This window comes from Eschrichtius robustus, chromosome 4, assembly GCF_028021215.1.
Source record: "Eschrichtius robustus isolate mEscRob2 chromosome 4, mEscRob2.pri, whole genome shotgun sequence".
NCBI classification, from domain to species: domain Eukaryota; kingdom Metazoa; phylum Chordata; class Mammalia; order Artiodactyla; family Eschrichtiidae; genus Eschrichtius; species Eschrichtius robustus.
In genome coordinates this window covers 139027177-139046525 of record NC_090827.1, presented here as the reverse complement: position 1 = coordinate 139046525, position 19349 = coordinate 139027177, and the positions used below count along the sequence as shown (strand labels likewise).

Sequence of the window (19349 nt, the reverse complement as noted above, 5' to 3'; positions counted from 1 at the left end):
TTCCATTCTTGCTACTTAAAATGGTGCTCTAAGAACAGATTTCACTGTGAACACTCAAATGTTTTTTACCTGGTTTATCCCTCCTCACCCTCTGAATTTACTAAGTTGAGACACATAGTTAGTCAGACACATGAAAGACGGAAACACAAGGGACGTCTCAAGCAAAGGAGACAGACAGCTCCTGGTGAATCAAAGAAAATGCATTCTTATGCAAGAATGGCCAAAAACAAACTTCAAGCGGTTATCATGGTATGGTTATAGCTAGTGGTGAGGATAAGACTTTTATTTTCTTCCATTTGTGGACGTATTCCAAACTTCCTACAATGAAAATACTCATGCAGAAAGAAAAAACAGCTTGTAAAAAATATTCAAACACATGTAACTGGCAAGAAACAACAGAAGTGTCATTAGGGCCAACAACAACTTATACGCATTATCATAAATTTAATTAACACTTCAAGTTTTTGAAAACTTGGAGAACACATTAGCGCTGACACTGTGATAAGCCCTAAACACGTATTCAAAAAAGCCACCTATCATCTCAAACCTTATTTCATGACGAGATCGTTTCCGCGTGGCCAGGAGGCTTCATCTCAATTCCTCCTACCAGTTCTGAAAACACCACTGGCTTTGAAAATACAGTCCTATGCCCTATAATTAATTTTTACCATTAAAAAGACCAATAAAAGCTAAGACAAACGTCTTTAAGCATGCGTTCAATACATGTTCTACAACTGCCTCGCTTATCCTGCCAAAGTAGCCGGCACCGCCTTGCATTCTGATGAGTCAGCCCAGCACTCACCACCTAGACCATCCACTGAAGCCCCCGGTCCCTGGCCGTCTGTCCCTCTGCCTTAACACAGGACACCCAGTCGGTCCAGTGTGTTACAGTTGTCTTTACAAAGCAGGATCTTATAGTCTCTGAAGGTAAAACATAGCATTCAGTTCCAAGAGAGCACTGGAAACTTCTGAACAGATTCCCACCTCCTAGCCTGCCAACATCCCGGCCACTAACACCTAAAACCAAGGACCATGAGGAAGGAAATCTTCTTTATCAAAATATCGGAGTAACAGCTTCCCCAGCTCCGTCCACACCATCATTCCCATTCAAAGGCTGGGGAGCGGCATGCACGGCAGCCTGTTACATGCCAGGCCCTGTGCTAGGCTCAGGCACCCACACGAAACAAAGTCTTAGTCCTGCACGGCTCTGACATCCACCATGAAACACTCTGTAAATATTTACCATGTGCTAGACTGCAAACAAACAGCCTGTGCCACCACTTCCCGACCCTGACCTACAGCACAATGCTAATTAATCCTCACAGTCTCTCACAGGAAGCCCAGACTTGGTCTCACTGACTTGCCATCACCACACTTCAGGCAACCCTTAGCAATCAGAAGTGGTGTGTGGGCCGAGATCCAAGTGTCATCCTGGTCGTGACACAAGGAGATGCAAGCAAACGCGGTACTCTGAGCTGTACGTGCACAAGAATGGTTGACTTGCAGAAAAGATCGCAATGGGCAGGGCACCCAGCTAAGGTAGGGCTCCACCAAAGGAAAGCCAGGACAGATCAACGGGTGAGAGGAGAAAGCACTCAGGTTTGGAAAAGGACTTAAGGGGAATCACCGAGGTGAAAACACGAGGGATGTGTTTGGAAAACGGTGAGCTTGGCTGGAGTGGAGTTTCCTGTGAGAAACTGCAGGCCACGGCTGAAGAAGGCGGCATCCGAATAGCACCGCCGGAGGGGGAAGAAACACAACACCGGGGCAGGAAACTGTGGACCAGACCCTTGTGCGATCTTGGGGAAGCACTGCATTTCTCTGGGCCTCAGTTCCCTTGAGGTAACTGGCGGGGCTGCGGGGTGTAGGTCAGGGCAGGAACTGGGAGCCCCGCTTTCCTGCCTGTGGAAAACACCCCTCCTCAATCCCACTGCTCTGTCCACGAGCCGCACACAGACTGAGTCCCTCTCAGCACACCTGCCGCAGCTGGACATGCACGTCTCCAACAAAGAGCCCGTGATCCTGAGACCGGACCGAGGCCGAGACGGAGCTGGCGTGGCCAGCGGCGAGGAGCCTCTCCCCCCCGCTGCAGGCCTCGCGCGCTCGCTGCCCATCGTCCGCAAGCGAGCGGCAGGGCCCCCGCCTCTCACCCATCTCCTTCAACTCCTCGTTGGTCAGTTCCAGCCACGCAGCGTCCATGTCGTTGAGGTCGTAACGACACACGCTGTCGGCCAGCGTCCGGAGGTCAACGTAGCCCAGCTCTGGAGGCTCGGAGCCCGACGAGACGATGTATTTCTTGGGTCTGATGAACATGAGGGACTTCTCTTCAGACACGACCCTGGTTAACAAGAAGACAAGGCAGCCGGGTTACCCTTCCTGCCACAAGGAAGGAAGTCTGCCAGAAGGCCCCAAGCGAGCTTCCACCTCCAGCCCCCAAACCCTAGGCCACTGCCAGGTTCAGAGAGTTAAAACCCTAACGCCACTGCTGATAAAGCAAAGTAGGAGTCGTTAAAACCCCTACAATAGAAATAGATGCAAGTGAAAACGCTGCACAAATCTTCAAAATCAGCCTCCCCCACGCGGCCTCCCAGGACGCTGCCGTGCCCAGCCAGCAGCTGTGACAGCAGTGTCAAGGGTTAAAGATCACAGCACTGTCCTCTAACCAGGCCTGCCCGCCCCTGCTGGAGGCCACCAAGCCCGGGTGCTCAGGGACACGGAGGAGGCAGGAGCAGCCACACGGGCAGGGCTCACACAGCAGAAGGCTGGGAAGCCGAGGGGAGAAACCGTCACCTCCGGCTCTAGAGCTCAGGCCTTGTCCATCGCTGAGCAGTCTGAGAGCCAGAGTCCCAGCCACGGGCGGGATGCTCCCAGCACAGCTGGGGACCCAGGGCAGGAGCGCAAGTGCCCTCTGCTCCGCACTCCCACCCTCGCCCCCGCCGGGAACGCCTGGAGAAGTGCCGTCCCCCGCAAAAGAGAGTCTGCGCAGGAAGAGGGCGAATCACTGCCGACGGGGAGCGAGGGGCCTCAGGAGCGCCACACGGCCCCACGGCCCTCCACCCGCACGTCTCAGTGTGTCGGCAGCTCGCGTTAACACCCAGCTGTCCAGAGAGGCTGTCAAGGTGCGTCCGTCACCCTATGATTACCAGGGTGGCTTTACCTACAGGACACGGAGACAGGCACGTTTAAGGGAGTTATTCCTCCGACTCAACTAAGGGCAGGGTTTCAGCTGACACTTCCATGAGCTGGGTTAGCGTTTACTCGTCTTGTGCTGGGCTCGTAACCCCTGGACTGGGATCGCCAGTGCTGCACAGCTAGTCGCTGCTGTGCCCCAGATGCAGCCCTGAGGCAACCAGACCGTGCTTCTCCTACAGAACCCAGGGAAACACTCCGTCCACTCCACACCTGCAGCCTGACCTGTGGAGGCATCGGAGCGGTCATTTCAGCCTGCATCTTTATGGGCACATTTGTCACAGAGATCCCAAACACAATAACCAGACTCGACCACCGCCGGTGCCGGGGGGACAGGACGTGGGTGAGGGCCAAGGGGTAAATTCAGTCCACACTCGGCAATGGTGAAAGAGGTCATTTCGCAAAGCAGGCCGGTGACTGACAACGCAGCGGCGGCAAAGCCGGCTGCCAGCCGAGCACAGAGGGCACTCAGCTCCCTCTCCCTGCGAGGAGCCTCAAGGCCAGCGCAGCCGGCCGGCGAGGAAACGAGCAAACCGGCCCTGCTTCATGCTGAAGCCGGTCGGCGAAGCGCCGACCCTCAAGACCCTTAAGGAGAAACGTGGTTTGAAGTAAATCCAGAGACAGCCCCAGAGCGCCCGGACGGAGTGCCCCCGAGGGGCACTCATCAACACACACCTCCGGAAGCTCCCCGCCCGCAGGGCTGCCCACACCCGTCCTCCCCAGAGGCGGAGGGGCCACGGCAGGACCCAACAGACAGACACCTCTCCCCAGCAGCTGTGCCAACAGCCAAATGTCCCTCCCCCAGCCAGCCGCTTCCCAGGAAGCCTTGGCATTTACCTTCCTCTCTAAGAGAGAGGCACCTTCCCAAGGGGGCTGCAGTGTTAAGTTCGGAGGCCCATGGCCCTTAAGAGCGCTTCCTTCGGACCTGAGGTGTGTTTCTACTGCATTTCTCTCTCCCCAGAAGCCGCACCGCTAACCCCAACACTGCTGCTCCTCTCAGGCGCCCGGCTGCCAGGGCAGAGAGGCGGCACCCCTCCCCTGGGGCACGTCTACCTGGCCACGGGCTGAGGGATGGTCCCAGGGCTCACCGGCACCTGGACCCCTTTCTCCCACTCCTGTCTCCAGGGATCTGCCAGCACATAGTACTCATCCGGGTTCAGCTGGTAGGAGTCATGCAACTTCATGGCGGTGATCAGGTCTGTCCTAAACACCTGGAAAGGGAAAGAAAGGGTCACTGCCACTGGATGTTTGCATTCTTATTCAGAGCGCTGACGGGCTGCAGGGTAACCATGGAGCTGCCACGTAACAAGGTCACTGTTTCAACAGAGACCCAGTCTGACCTATTACAGGAAACCCCTCGGCCCGCCACGCCCTGGGCCTCGCTCAGGGCCGGAGGTGGCAGCAGCTCGCACGCCCTCCCTCCCTCGCCAGCTCCGAGAGATGGCAGCGTCTGCACCAGCTACCGCAACACAGGAGCCTCGCTGTCGTCCCCGGAAAATCTTCTAAGAACTCCCAACTCACCAAGCGGGCTGCTGAAAACACGCGCCTAAAAAAGCCCTGGAGGGAGCTATTTCACTCAAGGGTGCCTTTCTCGTAAATGTTTAAGAAATACAACTCCACTAACCATGTAACAACTCCAAGCCAAAACCCACAGCCACCAGGGATCCCTCTTCTCTACTCAGACTGCCTCTCCCCAACCTCCGCCTGCCCAGGCACCCGGGCTTACAGCAAGGTGTCCGGGGAGGGCGGGTCCTGGTTGGCTAGAGCCAGGCAGAGTACAGGATGGAAACATCTGGGAGAGAAGCAACGACACACCAATGGACGCAAGGTAGAAAATGGGCTGGTAAAGAATGTGTTTGTTTGCACACCTTCACCTGGCATAACTTCTACTAGGAAAGCAGCATTTGTGGGGAAAGGAGAGGAGGGAAGGAGGGGAGGAGACAGAGAGGAAGAAAGAAGAAAGCAAGCAAGCTACCACCCTCTCTTCACCCTGCCACAAACAGACGCACAAGACTCAAAAGTACCCCTCGGCCAAGAGGGCCCCTCAGTGCCTCAACTCGGGCCAGGAGGGGAGCGCCACAGAGGCGGCCCCGCAGGCCCGCTCCTCCTGACGGGGCGGGACGCGGCCGGAGCCCAGGCCACTCCTGTCTCAGGGCCACACGAGGAAGCTCTGACCCTGGCACTAGCGCTGGCCCTAAGTTGTATTTGGCACCAAGTGTGCCTGCATCTGTAAGCTACACTCTCTGTTTACACAAGTCACAATGCTGAACTCTCTCTTCTCGGGACAGGGAGTTCTTTCTTGTGCTGCTAAGCTCAGTTCACATTATGTGCCTGCTAATAGGTCCGTATTTGTTTTTCCTGGTGGCTTTTCAGGCTGGTGATCACTCTAATGAACTTCACCGCCGTAAGAAAGTCTGAGGCAGTGTCTGACTAAGAGGGCCATGTCTCCAGCCTGCCATTTTGGGCCCGACTTACCCCCAGTTTGCCGCTCCTCATCTCTAAAGTCCCAGTAACACGCAAGACCCTGGCTGGGCACCTCCCACAAAAGCACAAGGTCAGGTCCCCCTGCAGCACTGAGCCCTGCAGCAGATGCCCGCGCCCCAGGGAGCATTAACTTTGTCAGCCACGCCCTCCAGACCCCTAAAAAGTCCTTTCAAACAAAGTCACAGATCTACATCTTCAGGAAGCACATCAGTTAAAACCACATTCCAACTAAGTCTGATAAGTAATAAGTAAGGGATTTTGCCCAAGAAGAAGGAAAATCAAACTGAAGCAACAAGATGAGAAAAGGCAGCCCAACGTTCCTGCACTCAGACTTGGATGAGGATGGTCAAGGACAGAAACAGATGCCCTCAAATGGACGTGAGCTCCTGAGTCCCCAGCAGGGCTCAACCTTAGCACTTCAAGTATAAAGTAATTTCAACTCAGAAATTAAAAAAAACAAAACCAAAAACCCTGGAACAAAACACAGGTCAGGGACAAGACCGGCGCCATCCACACTTCCTAGTGCCGACTCTGGGAGGGGTTCTAGCTGCACCAGGGGCACTGGTGCTCTCACACAGGCATCAGCTCCCTGTGGGAGCGCCCTGTATTCCTGCCCTGAACTAACAGGAGTGCAGTGTGGACATCAGAAAGGTATTGAGGGGGCTGTGGAGGGAATTAGAGAGATAAAAAAGAGCAGCAGAGTCACTCCCGATACCAGAGGAAAGGAAGGCAGCACCGCAGATTCAGAAGGACAAAGGCTTGGAATAAATCAAGGTGATAAAACGGCCACCTTCTCGTGAACATCTGATCTAATGTTTAAGTGTCCCCTGGGATGGTTTTCCACAATTCTAAAGTATATTATATACTACTTCCTCGTGGAGGAAGTTATTCCACAACTAAATAATCCTACGCTCGTCAACACAGCGCCCCGGCTTTCCCGCTACCGGCGAAGAAGTTCCTCATGGATGGCGGCCTCTGCTCAGTCGCTACAGGATGAAGCTGTCTTTGAAGTCACCCCACTAAGAGGCAGTGCAAAACCAAGGGGCTGGACCGAAAACTCTCTTCCCCATAACCTGCTCACCTACACGCTGTGACAAGCTAAAATGCCTGTTCTTCAATCCCTCAGATCCCCAGAGCCCAGCCCAAGGCTTTCAGAGCGCAGATCTCAGGAGCGGGAGGGGCCCCTAACCAACAAACGCCACAAAGTAACTCACCCCAAAACAATTCTGGACAGACAGATGACAGATAGGTGGACAGTAACAAAATGTGAGGGAGCAGGGAAATGTAAGATGAGAAACAAATTTCAAAAGAAGGGGGAAAAGCCTTAAGCATGATCCCCTAAACAAAATCCCAGAATTACATTGGGTTTTGCCAAACAAGCCACAAATTCATGACTAAAACTAACTTGAGGCTGGCAGTGACCGGCAGCAGCTGAACATGCTGATCTCCAGGCCATAGGAAAAGTTGTTGGGAGCCAGCAAAGGTGAAACAGAGAAGGAAAAAAATAAATAAAAAGAATTAATAATAATAGCTAACATTTACTGAGCAGGATTTACCTTCTACATGTTAACCTCTGGGTACTAACCCACTTAATTCTCACAAAAATCCTGTGAGGTGAACACCTGCATTATCCCCATCTTACAGATTTGGAAACTGAGGCACAGAGAGGTTAAGTAACTTACCCAAGAATGCACAGACTGACACCAATATCAACCAACCAGGTGTGTGTGTCAACCACATGTACTCATGCACACACGTACGACATGCACAGTCACGCCAGCATTCAAGAAATACCTCCGAAGGCTTTCGATCTTCATGTCTGGAGCATGAACTTCTCCTGTGCTGGGATCTGGAATTCTGTGACCAAGTAGTTGACAGGCCTAAAGAAACAAATATCCGAATAGGAATAATTAAAAGTACACAAATCACTGAGTGTTCACAGGGTTCTTCTTTTTAACCAAACTCAGCAAGGCTCCCTTCCGCACCACCCCAGGAGACGGCCCGATGCTCTGCCAGAGCTCTCCTCTCTCCCCTGGAGCTCCTCCACTCCCATTACTCATTTAAACACTCACTGCCCACAGCAGGCCAACAAGACCACTCCGTACACAGTGTGTTCAGGGTTGCGGTGTCACAGGTACAGCTCACAGGAGGGGAGAGGCCTTTCAAGAACACCATGCAGGTAGGGCCTTCATCCGTAAGCCTGCACTTCTTAAGAGGCTCAAAGCCTCGCATTGGTAAATATAAATTCAGAAACTTCTTTTTTAACTTTCAGTAACTTTTTAAACACTAACATCATTGTGCTAAATCCTAAAGCCATCCCCCAAAAGGTCTGACTCCACAACGGAACTTAGCAATCCCTAAAAAAGGGAAACTCAGACCCGTCGTAGACTAGGTGCTCCGGCCAAATCACCTTTAAAATCGCCTACTCCCCTTTCCCAGAGAATGCCTGTCAGCTCTCTTCTGAGCTCTGAGGACAAGATGTTCTTATCCCCTGTCGCGGGGCCTTTCCCCCGCCAAGCCATGGGAACTGGAAGCCCTACCAGGCCACCTATGTCTCTTAACTGCCACCACGTCTGAGCTCCTCTCGCGCCTGAGGCCGCTCTGCAGCACCGGCTCCACCCTGCTTGAGGTGCTCCCTCGGCCGCAGCGGCAATTCTCCCTCCTGGTGTCCCCACTCTGTGGGTCCCCGTCTTCCACGCGTGAGCTCTCTCACCTCCTTGCTCCAGTGCCCTCCCCGGGGAGCGCCCATCCACGCCCACAGTCTTACCTGGCGGGCCCAGGAGACTGTCAGACCTGCGTTCCCACACTAACCTCCCTCCCAAGCACCGGGTCCCTGTTCACCTTCACATCAGACATCAGTCAAGCCCACGGCGTTCCTGAGATCAGTCAACCCAGCACAACAGCAACTGGGCTAGACATTTTACTGAAACCTGCTCTTCTATTCCTACTTTGACGCATATCACCACCATCTCTACCTTAAGTCAGAAATCAAAGAGTCGTGCTAGACTCTCTTCACTCAGGACACACCCACTCAACGGCCGAGTCCTATCAGTTCAACTGCCCAATAGCTCAGAACCCAGCTCCTCTTCTCCGCCTCTGCCACCGCCTCCTGTCTGTGGGTGCCGTACTGACACCAGAGATCTGAAACAGCCCTCCTGACGACCTGTCTACCTTCCCAGTAACTTGCCTCCATGGTGAACAAACTGTACCATTTCCCAGAAATTAACAACTCCCCGCCCCCAAACAAAAGCTAAAAACTGAGGGAACTGCCATTCTACCGGTAAAATCACTTGCCACTCAAAACAGGAAACCCTTATCTCTACAGATTCCAGAGACAAGGGACACAGAATCAAAGCATCCTTAAGACCTTGGGGACATTAAGAAGTAGGTTCTGCCCATAAGCCTATCATCAGATTTGCAATGACAGAGACTAAAGGGGATTGCCAGGCTTCCCTCTGACAGGGAAGAGCACCACCCTTGATGGCCAGTTCTGAGGCTTGTTTACTGGGTCAACTGACTGTCTGCTGCTGGGCCAGCGGAATTAGATTTCCTACTGGTGACCCTACTGCACTGTTCAGTAACAGTTTAGAAAATTCTTCTTTAAAAAACAATCCTAAGTATATCTCTTTAGACTCCTAAATGAACAAGAATAAAGTTCACTCCCACGCTGAAAGAAATATTCTGGGCACACTGGGGTGAGCCTGACTTGTAGGAAGTTCTGAATCTGGTCATCACTGGAAAAAGGAAGACAGAAGCCAAATTAGGAACCTGGTGAGGAAGGCAGCTAGGCAGCTCACGTCTCCGGACAGGCCTCTCTTCCACCCTCCGGTCCTGCAGGCCATCCTCCGGCCAGCCCACAGGCGGAAAGAAGAGGCGGGGAAGAGCACGACAGCTCTAGATGGGACGGCCCAGGGGCGCAGGGAGGGGAAGAGATGCAGGGCAGAAAGGGATGTCCCCTCTACTGTGAATCACTAGGTAAAGGGTTATAAATGATCAGAAATTTTAAACCATTCCATTGCTGTACTTCAGTAACTAACATGGGGTCGGGGGACACAAGCGCTTACGTCAAACACTTTCAGAGTTAAAGCAGCAACAACAAATTCATGCACTCTTAAGTTTTATGACCCTCTCTTGCCTCCTTTTGGGGATCTGTCAGGATCCCTCCAGGGTAGTTTCCAAGGTTGCCAGGAAACTTGCAGCTTTGCTGGCACAGGACACATCCAAGTAATGGCAATCATTTAGAAACTTTTTCTAGGGCTGCTTTTATATTCTTGAAAAATGTTGCCTGCTTTTAAAAACAGACATTCAAACATGCTACAAATTTGGTATCTGATTGTATTACCCAAGAGAAATTCTGGTCCACCCAGAAACAGTCTGTTCCTCTTCCTTTTAATTTGCCTAATGCAAAAAGAGGAAGAGAAAAATTAATCTTATTAAACTCACTTTGCAGAAAGGGAAAGACTGGGGGAAAACCTAAGTTTAAATTATCACTGACATAAGGAATGTTCTTAGCTTATTTATAGAACCACCCAAGCATCCACTGACAGAGTGAATAAATAAACAAACAGTGGCATGTCCATACCACGGAATACTACCCAGCAATAAAAAAGAACGAGCTGTTGACACACACAACACAGATGAATGCAGGGATAATTACGTGGAGTGAAAAGATAAAAAGAATATGTATTCTATTATTCCATTTATATAAAAACTCTGGGAAATATAAACTAATCTATAGTCACAGAAAGTAGATCAGAGGTTGACTGGGGAAAGTGGGGAGAGAAGGAGTATCGTGAGTTCTATGATTTCATGGGTGTAAACGTGTCAAAATGTATCAAAGTGTACACTTTAAATGTGTGCAGAAAATCACTGATGACCTTCTACCATCCATTAACAGCAGAGGAAAAGAAAATGCTCCGTTTTACCCTACACAGGTGGTTTGTGTCAAACCTAGACTTTGCTGCTGAACAGTGAGAAGCTGGACCCTCCCATGTCCAGCAGCAGACAGTTGTCGATGGTGACTTCCTCCTTCTAACTCACCTTAAAACTGTGTAATAACTATTTACAACATACAGTATACCTAAGTCAGCGCTGCGCACACAGCAGATCCTCAAGTTTTTAAAAAACGTCTCTAAGTGAACAAAAACACAGCGCCGTTGTTCGGGACTGTGGCTCAAGGGCTGAAGGTGGCGGGTACCGAGAACGTACCCCCGTTTCACCTATTAGAAGACGTGCTTTTGAGCCCGAGGAAGATGCGGCCATGGAAAACAAAGCACTAACGCCTTTCGAGACAGCATGGCGGGGGCACTGCTTCCTGACTGGAACACACCTCCATCTACAGAGACATCCACGGCAAGTCCACAGGAGACTCCAAGCAAGTGCCTCGACGTTCCTACGCCAGTTCTCCTCCCTCATCCATGCTCCCTCTGGATACGTCCCAGAATATGATCCAAGCAAAACTAATTCGCACCCATTTTAATTTTAAAAAGTTATGTCATAGAACTTTTTTTTTGAAAGTATGTTGGAGAAAAAAAAATTTTAAACCAGAAATTAAGAGTATTTCAAACACCAAAAGGACTGGGAGATTCTGATTTACACTATAGTAAAACACTGGCCACCTGTTAGTTCTTAAAAACCACGTGCTCAGATTATGCTGGGTTGGTGCTGCATCTTGTTGTTTTCAGAATGCTAACATTTAATGACAAGCTAAATTAAGACTATGGCAAGTAAAATTTTATTTTCTTGTTGCTTTCAGGAGAAGTTAGGAACTCTAAAAATTTGGCAATAATATCTAAAATTATTTTATTGCCCACACACAAGATATTACTACCTAAAGTTAAGTCCGCTCTAGTGACAAGTGTACGTGACTTTTAAATTCTTGACATATACGCTGTTTGAGTATCAACAATTAATCTCCATGAAACACTGAGAAGAATTAACAGAAAATAAACCCTTGCTTTGTTTTACTATCCCCAACTTCCCTTAAAACAGAAACGTGGGGGGAATAATACAAGTTATAAAAGGCGCACAGGTCGCAGCACCATGAGCGTGGATCCTGTGCGTGCACTGCGTTACGAACCCTGCTTTCTGGTGCTATCATGCATTTATCTCGAACACTCTCCTTTGAAATATTAAAAATAGTCACGCTGTCTTGCCCTAGATCTAAAATAAGGAGAAAACCTCAAGAGTAAATCGAATACATATTGCACACACCTCCGACGTTTGGTAGTTCGTGTGTGTTAAGCCTCCCAGGTGGTGCAGCGCATGAAAGGTTCAGAAACGAGAAGGAATGGCGGCCTGGGTGGCTGCTCGCATCACCACAGATGCAAACTACAGAAGAACCTCACCACTGACCACATGGCGAGTCTCCTGTGTCTCAGACCCGCTTCTAGATGCTCAACGCTACTCTCCTGTCTTCAGGAGTGCTAAACCGGCTTAACAAAGGAAGGTGCTCAGGACCAGCAAGCGGGGAGCCGGGCGGGCCAGCCGGTGCCACCACCACAGAGCAGACTGCAGAGAGCAAGGCGAGGCCAGCCCCGTGCCAGTAAAGCCGTGCTGTGCAAGGTCCTATCTGAAAGAAGAAAACAAATGTAATGTAGTTCTATTTGCCTGAACTGCATGATAGAAGACAAGCCTCTCACACCACTGCTGTTCCTATCAGGGTCTGACCCCACGTCTCCCACAGCCCAGCCCTTCCATCCCAGCATGGCTTAGCTCTAACTAACTCACTTCCAACTCACTTCCACCTTCCAAAAAACAAAGCTTAATGGGTACATTAAGAGAACTGGCCCAGGAATGTTTCAACATACTTGGGCCTTTGACCAACTGACACAATGTTTCATGGTCACCCAGCCCTTCTGTTAAGTCCAAGTCCACAAACCAGATCACGATGTGCTAGTTACTCCTCAAGCCCAAGATGATGCTCTGCCCATCAATGTCAAGGACAAGCCACAAGTCGGGTTTGAAGAGGGGTAAAGCCATCTCCGTGTGCCTGGAGGAGACATGGGTACAGCCCACATTCTGCAGTACTTGAGCCAAAAATTCCACATTTCAAGAATTCCTACACAACTCTGCGGTGTCACAAGATGCAACTGATGGGGGAGAAAGGAGCAAATTAAAGGTATAGTCAAACAGGAAGAGAAGTGGAAGCAGAGTTAACTTTTATGCAAAAGAGAAACCACCAAGAAACCTCCAAAGACTTGCCATGAAGGAAACCAAGCACAGCCAAACCAAAAAAATGACAGCAAGTTATTTAAAAATGTAACATAAAGGGTCCAAAGCAGAAAGTATGTTTCATCCACTAAAAATTCTGGTCTTTCTTCATTTTTTATCTGTAAGCTGGAGAGAGCCCAGAAAAACAAAAGTCCTCACAAAACTTCATGTTTGCCCCTCATCGACCTGCGTTACTAAGTGCAGAATTAGTAGGTTTGAATTTTACTCAGCTACTCTCTGTGCCTTCGTTATCACCAGTGATGGAGCAGAGGCTGGCTGGGTAACTGGAGAAGACAGAAGTGTTTCAGGGTCAGCGCAGGTGTGGAAGCCGGGAGACCAGGCAGGGCCCCCACAAGGTGCCGGGCCCCGGACCCCTCGCCGCACCCCAGGCCTTCCCACAGGGAGGTCAACACAGCCCTGAAATTTAGGGCATTAGGCAGGTGAAAATGGTTCCCAGACCCAACTCCAACACGTGCTTGTGGAAGCTTCCCCACACCAACGAGCAACTGTCAGACGCCAGCAGCGTGTCCAAGAATTCAACTCCATTCTGACTCGGAGATAGAATTAGATTCCAGACTCAGTCCCGTGAGACCAACTTCCACTTCAGATGCCAGTTGCCAAGCCCAGGTTATTACCTGTGCTTCTGACTGGCAGAGTTTCCCATGAGCCCCTCTCCTCGGGTTCAACTACTTTGTTAGAGCGGCTCACAGAACTGAGAGAAACATGTGACTTAACTAGATCACCAATTTATTCTAAAAGGATATTGAAGGACATGAGTCAACAGCCAAATGAAGAGGTACGCAGGACAAGGCACGGGGAAAGGGCACAGAGCTTCCGTGCCCTCTCAGAGCGCACCATTCTCTCCCAGTCACCACGCGCTCGCCATCTGGAAGCTCTCCGAGCTCTGTCCTTTTGGGTTTTTATGGAGGCTTCATTACCTAGGCGTGATTGATAAAATTATTGGCCAATGATGACCAATTCAACCTCCAGCTCCTCCCTCCTCCCTGCAGGCTGGATGGAAACACCAAAAATAGCTGGTGGACCCACTGCCACATTTGCCAAAACCCCTAACACAGAGGACCATGGACTGGGAAGCAGGAAAGAAAGTGCTTGTTTCCCAGAGCCACACCCTGGCACAATGCATAACTTCAGAGACCGGCTGAGCCAGCCACCCAGCCCCAGGAGCCCAGCAATTACAGACACAGCTTGCAAACACCGCAGTGCTACTGCATCCAACTGCCAAGGCTGGCAGTCCAGGGCACCTGGAGAAAGGCTTCAGCAACTATGACCGCAGCTGGATGAGGGCTTGCACTGGCACAGAAAATGCCTGTTCACCCCCAACTGTAAATACCACACCGGTATTCCCCTGGGCCAGGCCAGAAATCAAAGCAAAGGGCTCCAGCCCAGGAGGCCAGCGGGGCCTAGCCGTGACTGTGGCTGGTGCTGGGGCCGCAAGCTGACGTCCGCAGCTGCCTCTTCTCCACTTGGACATGCTCTGCATTGGGCCGGGAGCTGCTGCCAAACTTCCGTCGGGACTGCAGGCTGGAAAGGCTGGGGAGAGGCCACTGCACGGACCGCCCACCTCACAAGCAGGGCTGCCAAGTACTCAGACTCAGCTAAGGGCAGGCTCGGTTCTGTGCACCTGACTGCAGGGGCAGAAGGCGCCTACTCACGCCCACCACGTGCCTACACAAGAGGATGGGCTCCAGCGCAGACAGGCAGGCTGGTGGCAGAAGCCCACACTGGGGAGCAGCTGCCCTCAGAACGGGGAGAAAGTGTGTTCCGCGGTGCAGATATGTACACGTGTTCCCACGGCTTGGCATTCTAGGGGTCTTACTGAGCTGTTTACCATGACCATCATCCGCCATAATGACCAAATCATTCGGCCTGGAGAGAGAGCACAGCCATAGTGTGTCACCACTCGCTTTACACGGAATCAACGATACGACCCAAGGCCAGCCTGCCTCCTTTCCACTAGCAGCTATCATCGTCATCCTCTACCACCACCACTCTATTTCCACGTGTAGCCTAGGGTAGAACAAAACCCAGGTTGTACCCTGTAAGTATTTATCTTCGTCCTCCATCCCTGCCTTCTTCAAGGAGGCCAGCACAGACATAAGCATATTAGCTGGAGGACGAAAAAGGCCCATTACCGGTAAGGTGACCTGATGGAAAGACTTTTGGTGGGGACTTCGGGTACTCTCTTCCCCTAGAGTTCTGGGTGGAAATATAGGTTTAGATGAAGCATTTGGTCTTCTAGGGCTGTTATGGGCTAAACTGCATCCCCCAAAATTTCATATGTTGAAGCCTAACCCCTCAATACCTCAGAATGTGACTGTATTTGGACATAAAGCCTTTAAATTGGCGTTTAAATTAAAATAGCCCTAATCCGATGTCACTGGATTACAGGAGGACATTTAGACACACAGAGACATCAAGAATGCACACCCTCTAGTCCAGAAGGGGGAAGCGTCTGAGTCTGAGAGAACATTCCAGGAGAACCTTTTCTAACCCAGCTCTCCCACAGTGGATGTGAGGCAATGCTGAGAGTCAGCAAAGTGAGCCCGGACCTGCTCCTCAACCCAAATCAGAGGAAAACAGGACTCTCAGCCTTTTACCAGGCACTATTAGTACACGAACATAATTCATGAACCCTTCTTCTGATTAATTCTGAACTTAAAAAGCAAGTTTTTTTTTTTAATTGCTGCAGGACAAATTGTGTACACGAGCTAACAGCAAGTGTTTATTGAGTGCTTATAACTCCAGAGGACACTTTGATAGGCACCACAGGGGGCAGAAAAGAAATACCTAAGCATGTTTTTGCCTCAAGGAGTAAAAAGCCTAAGTAAATAGAGAAAACAGGTAGTGAGGGCCGTGAATAGATAAGCGCTAAGAAGTTCAAGGTTCCCCAAGGCTCCCACAGGCGGGGTACAGCCCCTTAATACCGCTCCCTGAAACAGAAGGAATGCCCCTCTCTCTGGAGTGCGTACCCAGCTCACTCCTCCCTCATGCCAAACATCAGCTCCCACCATCTGTCCCAAGAGCTCCCAGCCCTTCACCATCCGGTCTCAGCTTACTTCGCAGGTACCCCCAGCACCCACAACACCCTCCCATCACCACCAGTTCTCCTTCCCACTGCTCCATGCCTGCACCCAACGCGCCAGTCAAACTGCTGTGTTTGAGTTCTTCTGTTTTTAATGTTTCCGGTGGCTGTGAGTGTGGCCACCTACAGCAACGCTTTGCTTTCTAATTTGCCGCTTTTAATCTGCCGAAAACCTGGAGCGCGGAAAAACAACCCTGTTTGCCTAAAACGATTTCATCCTTCAGGACCTGCCCAACTTTTATCTCCTCTGTAGGTTTCCCTTGCCCTCCCCTCCTGAGTTTGTGTCTACATATATACATTTCCACAGTGCATCAAAAAGGCATCTCCGACTGTCCTGATGACTTTCCATCGGAGCTCAATTTTATATATGCCAAAGACAGAGTTCCTTGAAAGCAGGCCCAATACTTTTCCCATCACTCAGCAGAGCAAGCGTTCTTTCAAGGTTTCCCAAATTTGATCTGTAATATAAAACATAAGATAACGGGCCGGAGCTCAGGCACTGTGCTAGGTACAAAATTTCCTTGTTATCTGAAGGGAGCTCTTCCCCGGATCGTCTGTTAGCTTCCCAATACACAGACGCTGTGTGACAGTTATTTTGACTGCCTGGAAGCCAACTAACTTCTGGTTCTCAGCTGCACTGTGAAAATATGAGGATGCCAGAGAGCTGAGATGCATACAGTAGTATTATTAAATACAGTCATGCTCAAGTCAACTGAAGAGCGCTGACTCGTGTACTTAATATTTTCACATCACACTGGGCAGTCCTCAATCTCCCTTTGTATCGGGGTTGGACTAGTTAATAATTAACTGGCTTCGATTAAGTTCCCTTTTCATAAAGAGCAACTGTGAAGTGCTGTAAATGATGTTTAGGAAAAACAGACACACCAGTGACTCTTGAAACTGGATTATTCATCTCTGGAAAACAAACAGGAAGCCTGAGGAATGCCTGCCTGCAGTCAACCTTACCCAGAAAGATCTGGTTACAGACCTGCAGTATCACACTCAGATGTGTTTCTCAGGCCTTGGCTCTTCGCTGACCTCCCTGATATTCGAAGGGCCTCAGCTATTTAAAGCATTACATTAAAGAACCATGTTTTTACACTGACCCAAACCCTGGTAGGTTCCAAGAACAACAAAGCAGGACTTACTGCCATTGTCGTCAGAATCCTCACTGCTGCTGGGAAGGCGACCTCGTTTCATGATCTCCCCGGGAAACAGCAGGCAGCCTGCAAGGCAATGAGACAGCACTTAACCCAAGATGATAATACACAATCATCAAGTTGTGCTTCAGATGGCAGCCCAGGATTTACAGCACACAAAAGCAAACAATCGGCTTTAAGTAGCATTTGAATTACAAGCAGTAAAAAGACCAAAGATACATAATTAGGTGCAATTATTAACAGAACAGGTTCAAAAAGGAGGGGGAGGGGTGGAGAAATCACAGATCAGCAGGTCTCCCAAAGGTGCCAGGCCTTCTCTCTCATTCCTGTGACATTATCACTACAACTACTCCAGGAGTCTCTTTAGCTGACTGGCAGCAAGCTCTGCAGGAAAAAACCCATGGCAATGAGCACAGAGCTTCCTCACCACAGACAGATGCGTATTTTACGCACGCGCGCGCGTGTGTGTGTGTGTGTGCGCGCGTGGGGATGGGGCTGTGCCGGGACATGTGAATATTTACACCGTGCTGGGCGTGATTATGCTTGTCGGGCAAATTTTGCTAAAAGAACCCTAAAAGCTGAATACCTGGAGTCCTAGGAACAAAACCAGTGGGACAACTGGGAACGCAAATGTACCCTCTAGTCATCTCCAACCCCTCAGCGATTCATTCCGATCCAGACCCCTCCCCTTTACTCATTAGGAAACTCAGGCCAAAAAGATGTTTAAGCAGTGACTTACCCAAGGTCACATTGTGAGTAGGGAACTTCTAATCCCAAATCCAGTTTCACTACTCTTCACCCCAACCCCTTACAGGCCTTGTCCAACCTAACTCAGCCAAACTAAGAAAGCAGTTTGTGCAGACACCCAGCCCACCTTGCCAACTCCTGCCAGGTGGTAACAGGCCTCCAGCACCACGGAATCGAGAAAGACTGCATTTAGGAAAGAGGGCGGTGCACCGAGATTGAATGGCCAGTCACTGAACTTACACAGATGAACTCGAGGTTATATTCACACAGGGCAGCTTTCTAAACAAACCCAAAACGCTTTTCCAAACTAAAATTACTGATCACCTCAACATCTTCAGGGCCCTGATCTTAGTGCCGGATCAGTGGTTCCCAATGAAGGAGGAGGGCTTGCCAAGTCAAAGTATGGCTGGCCATCCATTCCCTACCCATCCAGCCCCTCAGAAAAGTATATCCCAGCCTCCCCCTCATTGGGCATCACAGCATTACAACGTGATGAGCTTCTAAGAGTGTGGCACACAGGACCGGTGTGGGAAAACAAGGTGGAGAGCCACTGTGCTCCAAGGAGACAGACACTGTTCTACAACAAGTCGGAAATGAAAAGCCCAAAGGTCCACTCTAAGCGGAACTGTAAAACTGAAGTCAAAAGAAGCAGAAAGCACACCATTTTGCAGTCTGCTCACACCTACAAAACAGACCTGTATGATTCTTTCAAATATTCAGGCCCCTAATCTCTAGTTTATATTTTCTTTCTGAGACACTCACCAGGTGAAGTTGGTGTGTTTTTACCAAATGATTCTTCCAAAACCATTAAAAGAACTTCCACGAGGAAGCCGGGACGTTGTGAGTCCTGACCCGGGTCATGGGCGGGGTCACAGTCCTAAAGTCCACCCTCACTGCCCCTCCCCGGCTTTTCTGCAGAGCCCCGTTCACCCATAACTCTGACACCCAGCAACCTACAACTCGGCCTGGGGCAGGCCCACCCCAGAAAGACTTCCGCAGACAACACACTCCTGTGGCCCCCTCCCCTCTTGAAACGATTATCTTCCTCGCCCTGTCACCATGTGCCAAAACACCAACTGCTGACAGCTGAACTCTCCTCCAGCTTCCTAGAAGGCACCCCTGCTCCCCCCCTCCGGACCTGACCTGTCAGGACGTACAAGGAGGGGACAGAAAGGCGAAGACCACTCGTTCCCAACAACAGCTTCAGCCCCAGCTCCCTAGGACCTACGTTACAAGAGAGCTTTAACACAAGAAAAAAAGAAAAGGAAAGTGCTACCGAAAGAGGAATTCCTTAAAAGTAACAGCGTGAAGCATCAGGGCAAGAAGGATGCAGTTCTCACCTCAGGAGCGGGTGTAAGAACCGCGAGGAAGAGGCAGAGGCTGAGGAAGTGCACGCACACACACTCCCCAGCTAGAAACGAGCACACAAACGCTGGCCACAGCTTCGTGGATCT

At 50.4% G+C, this 19349-nt stretch overlaps 1 protein-coding gene across 7 annotated transcripts in view; it reads right to left on the bottom strand.

Moving 5' to 3' along the window:
* Positions 1–19349, bottom strand: part of JADE1 (jade family PHD finger 1) — a 56279-nt gene that overhangs the window by 21552 nt on the left and 15378 nt on the right. For all 7 annotated transcript variants that reach the window (XM_068543437.1, XM_068543440.1, XM_068543442.1 and 4 more), the window contains exons 2-5: positions 17137–17214; positions 7468–7553; positions 4243–4400; positions 2151–2338 (exon numbers count right to left, since the gene is read on the bottom strand). In XM_068543437.1, the coding sequence (XP_068399538.1) occupies positions 2151–2338; positions 4243–4400; positions 7468–7553; positions 17137–17188 (484 nt within the window). In that variant the 5' untranslated portion in view covers positions 17189–17214. The remainder of the gene's footprint in view (positions 1–2150; positions 2339–4242; positions 4401–7467; positions 7554–17136; positions 17215–19349) is intronic.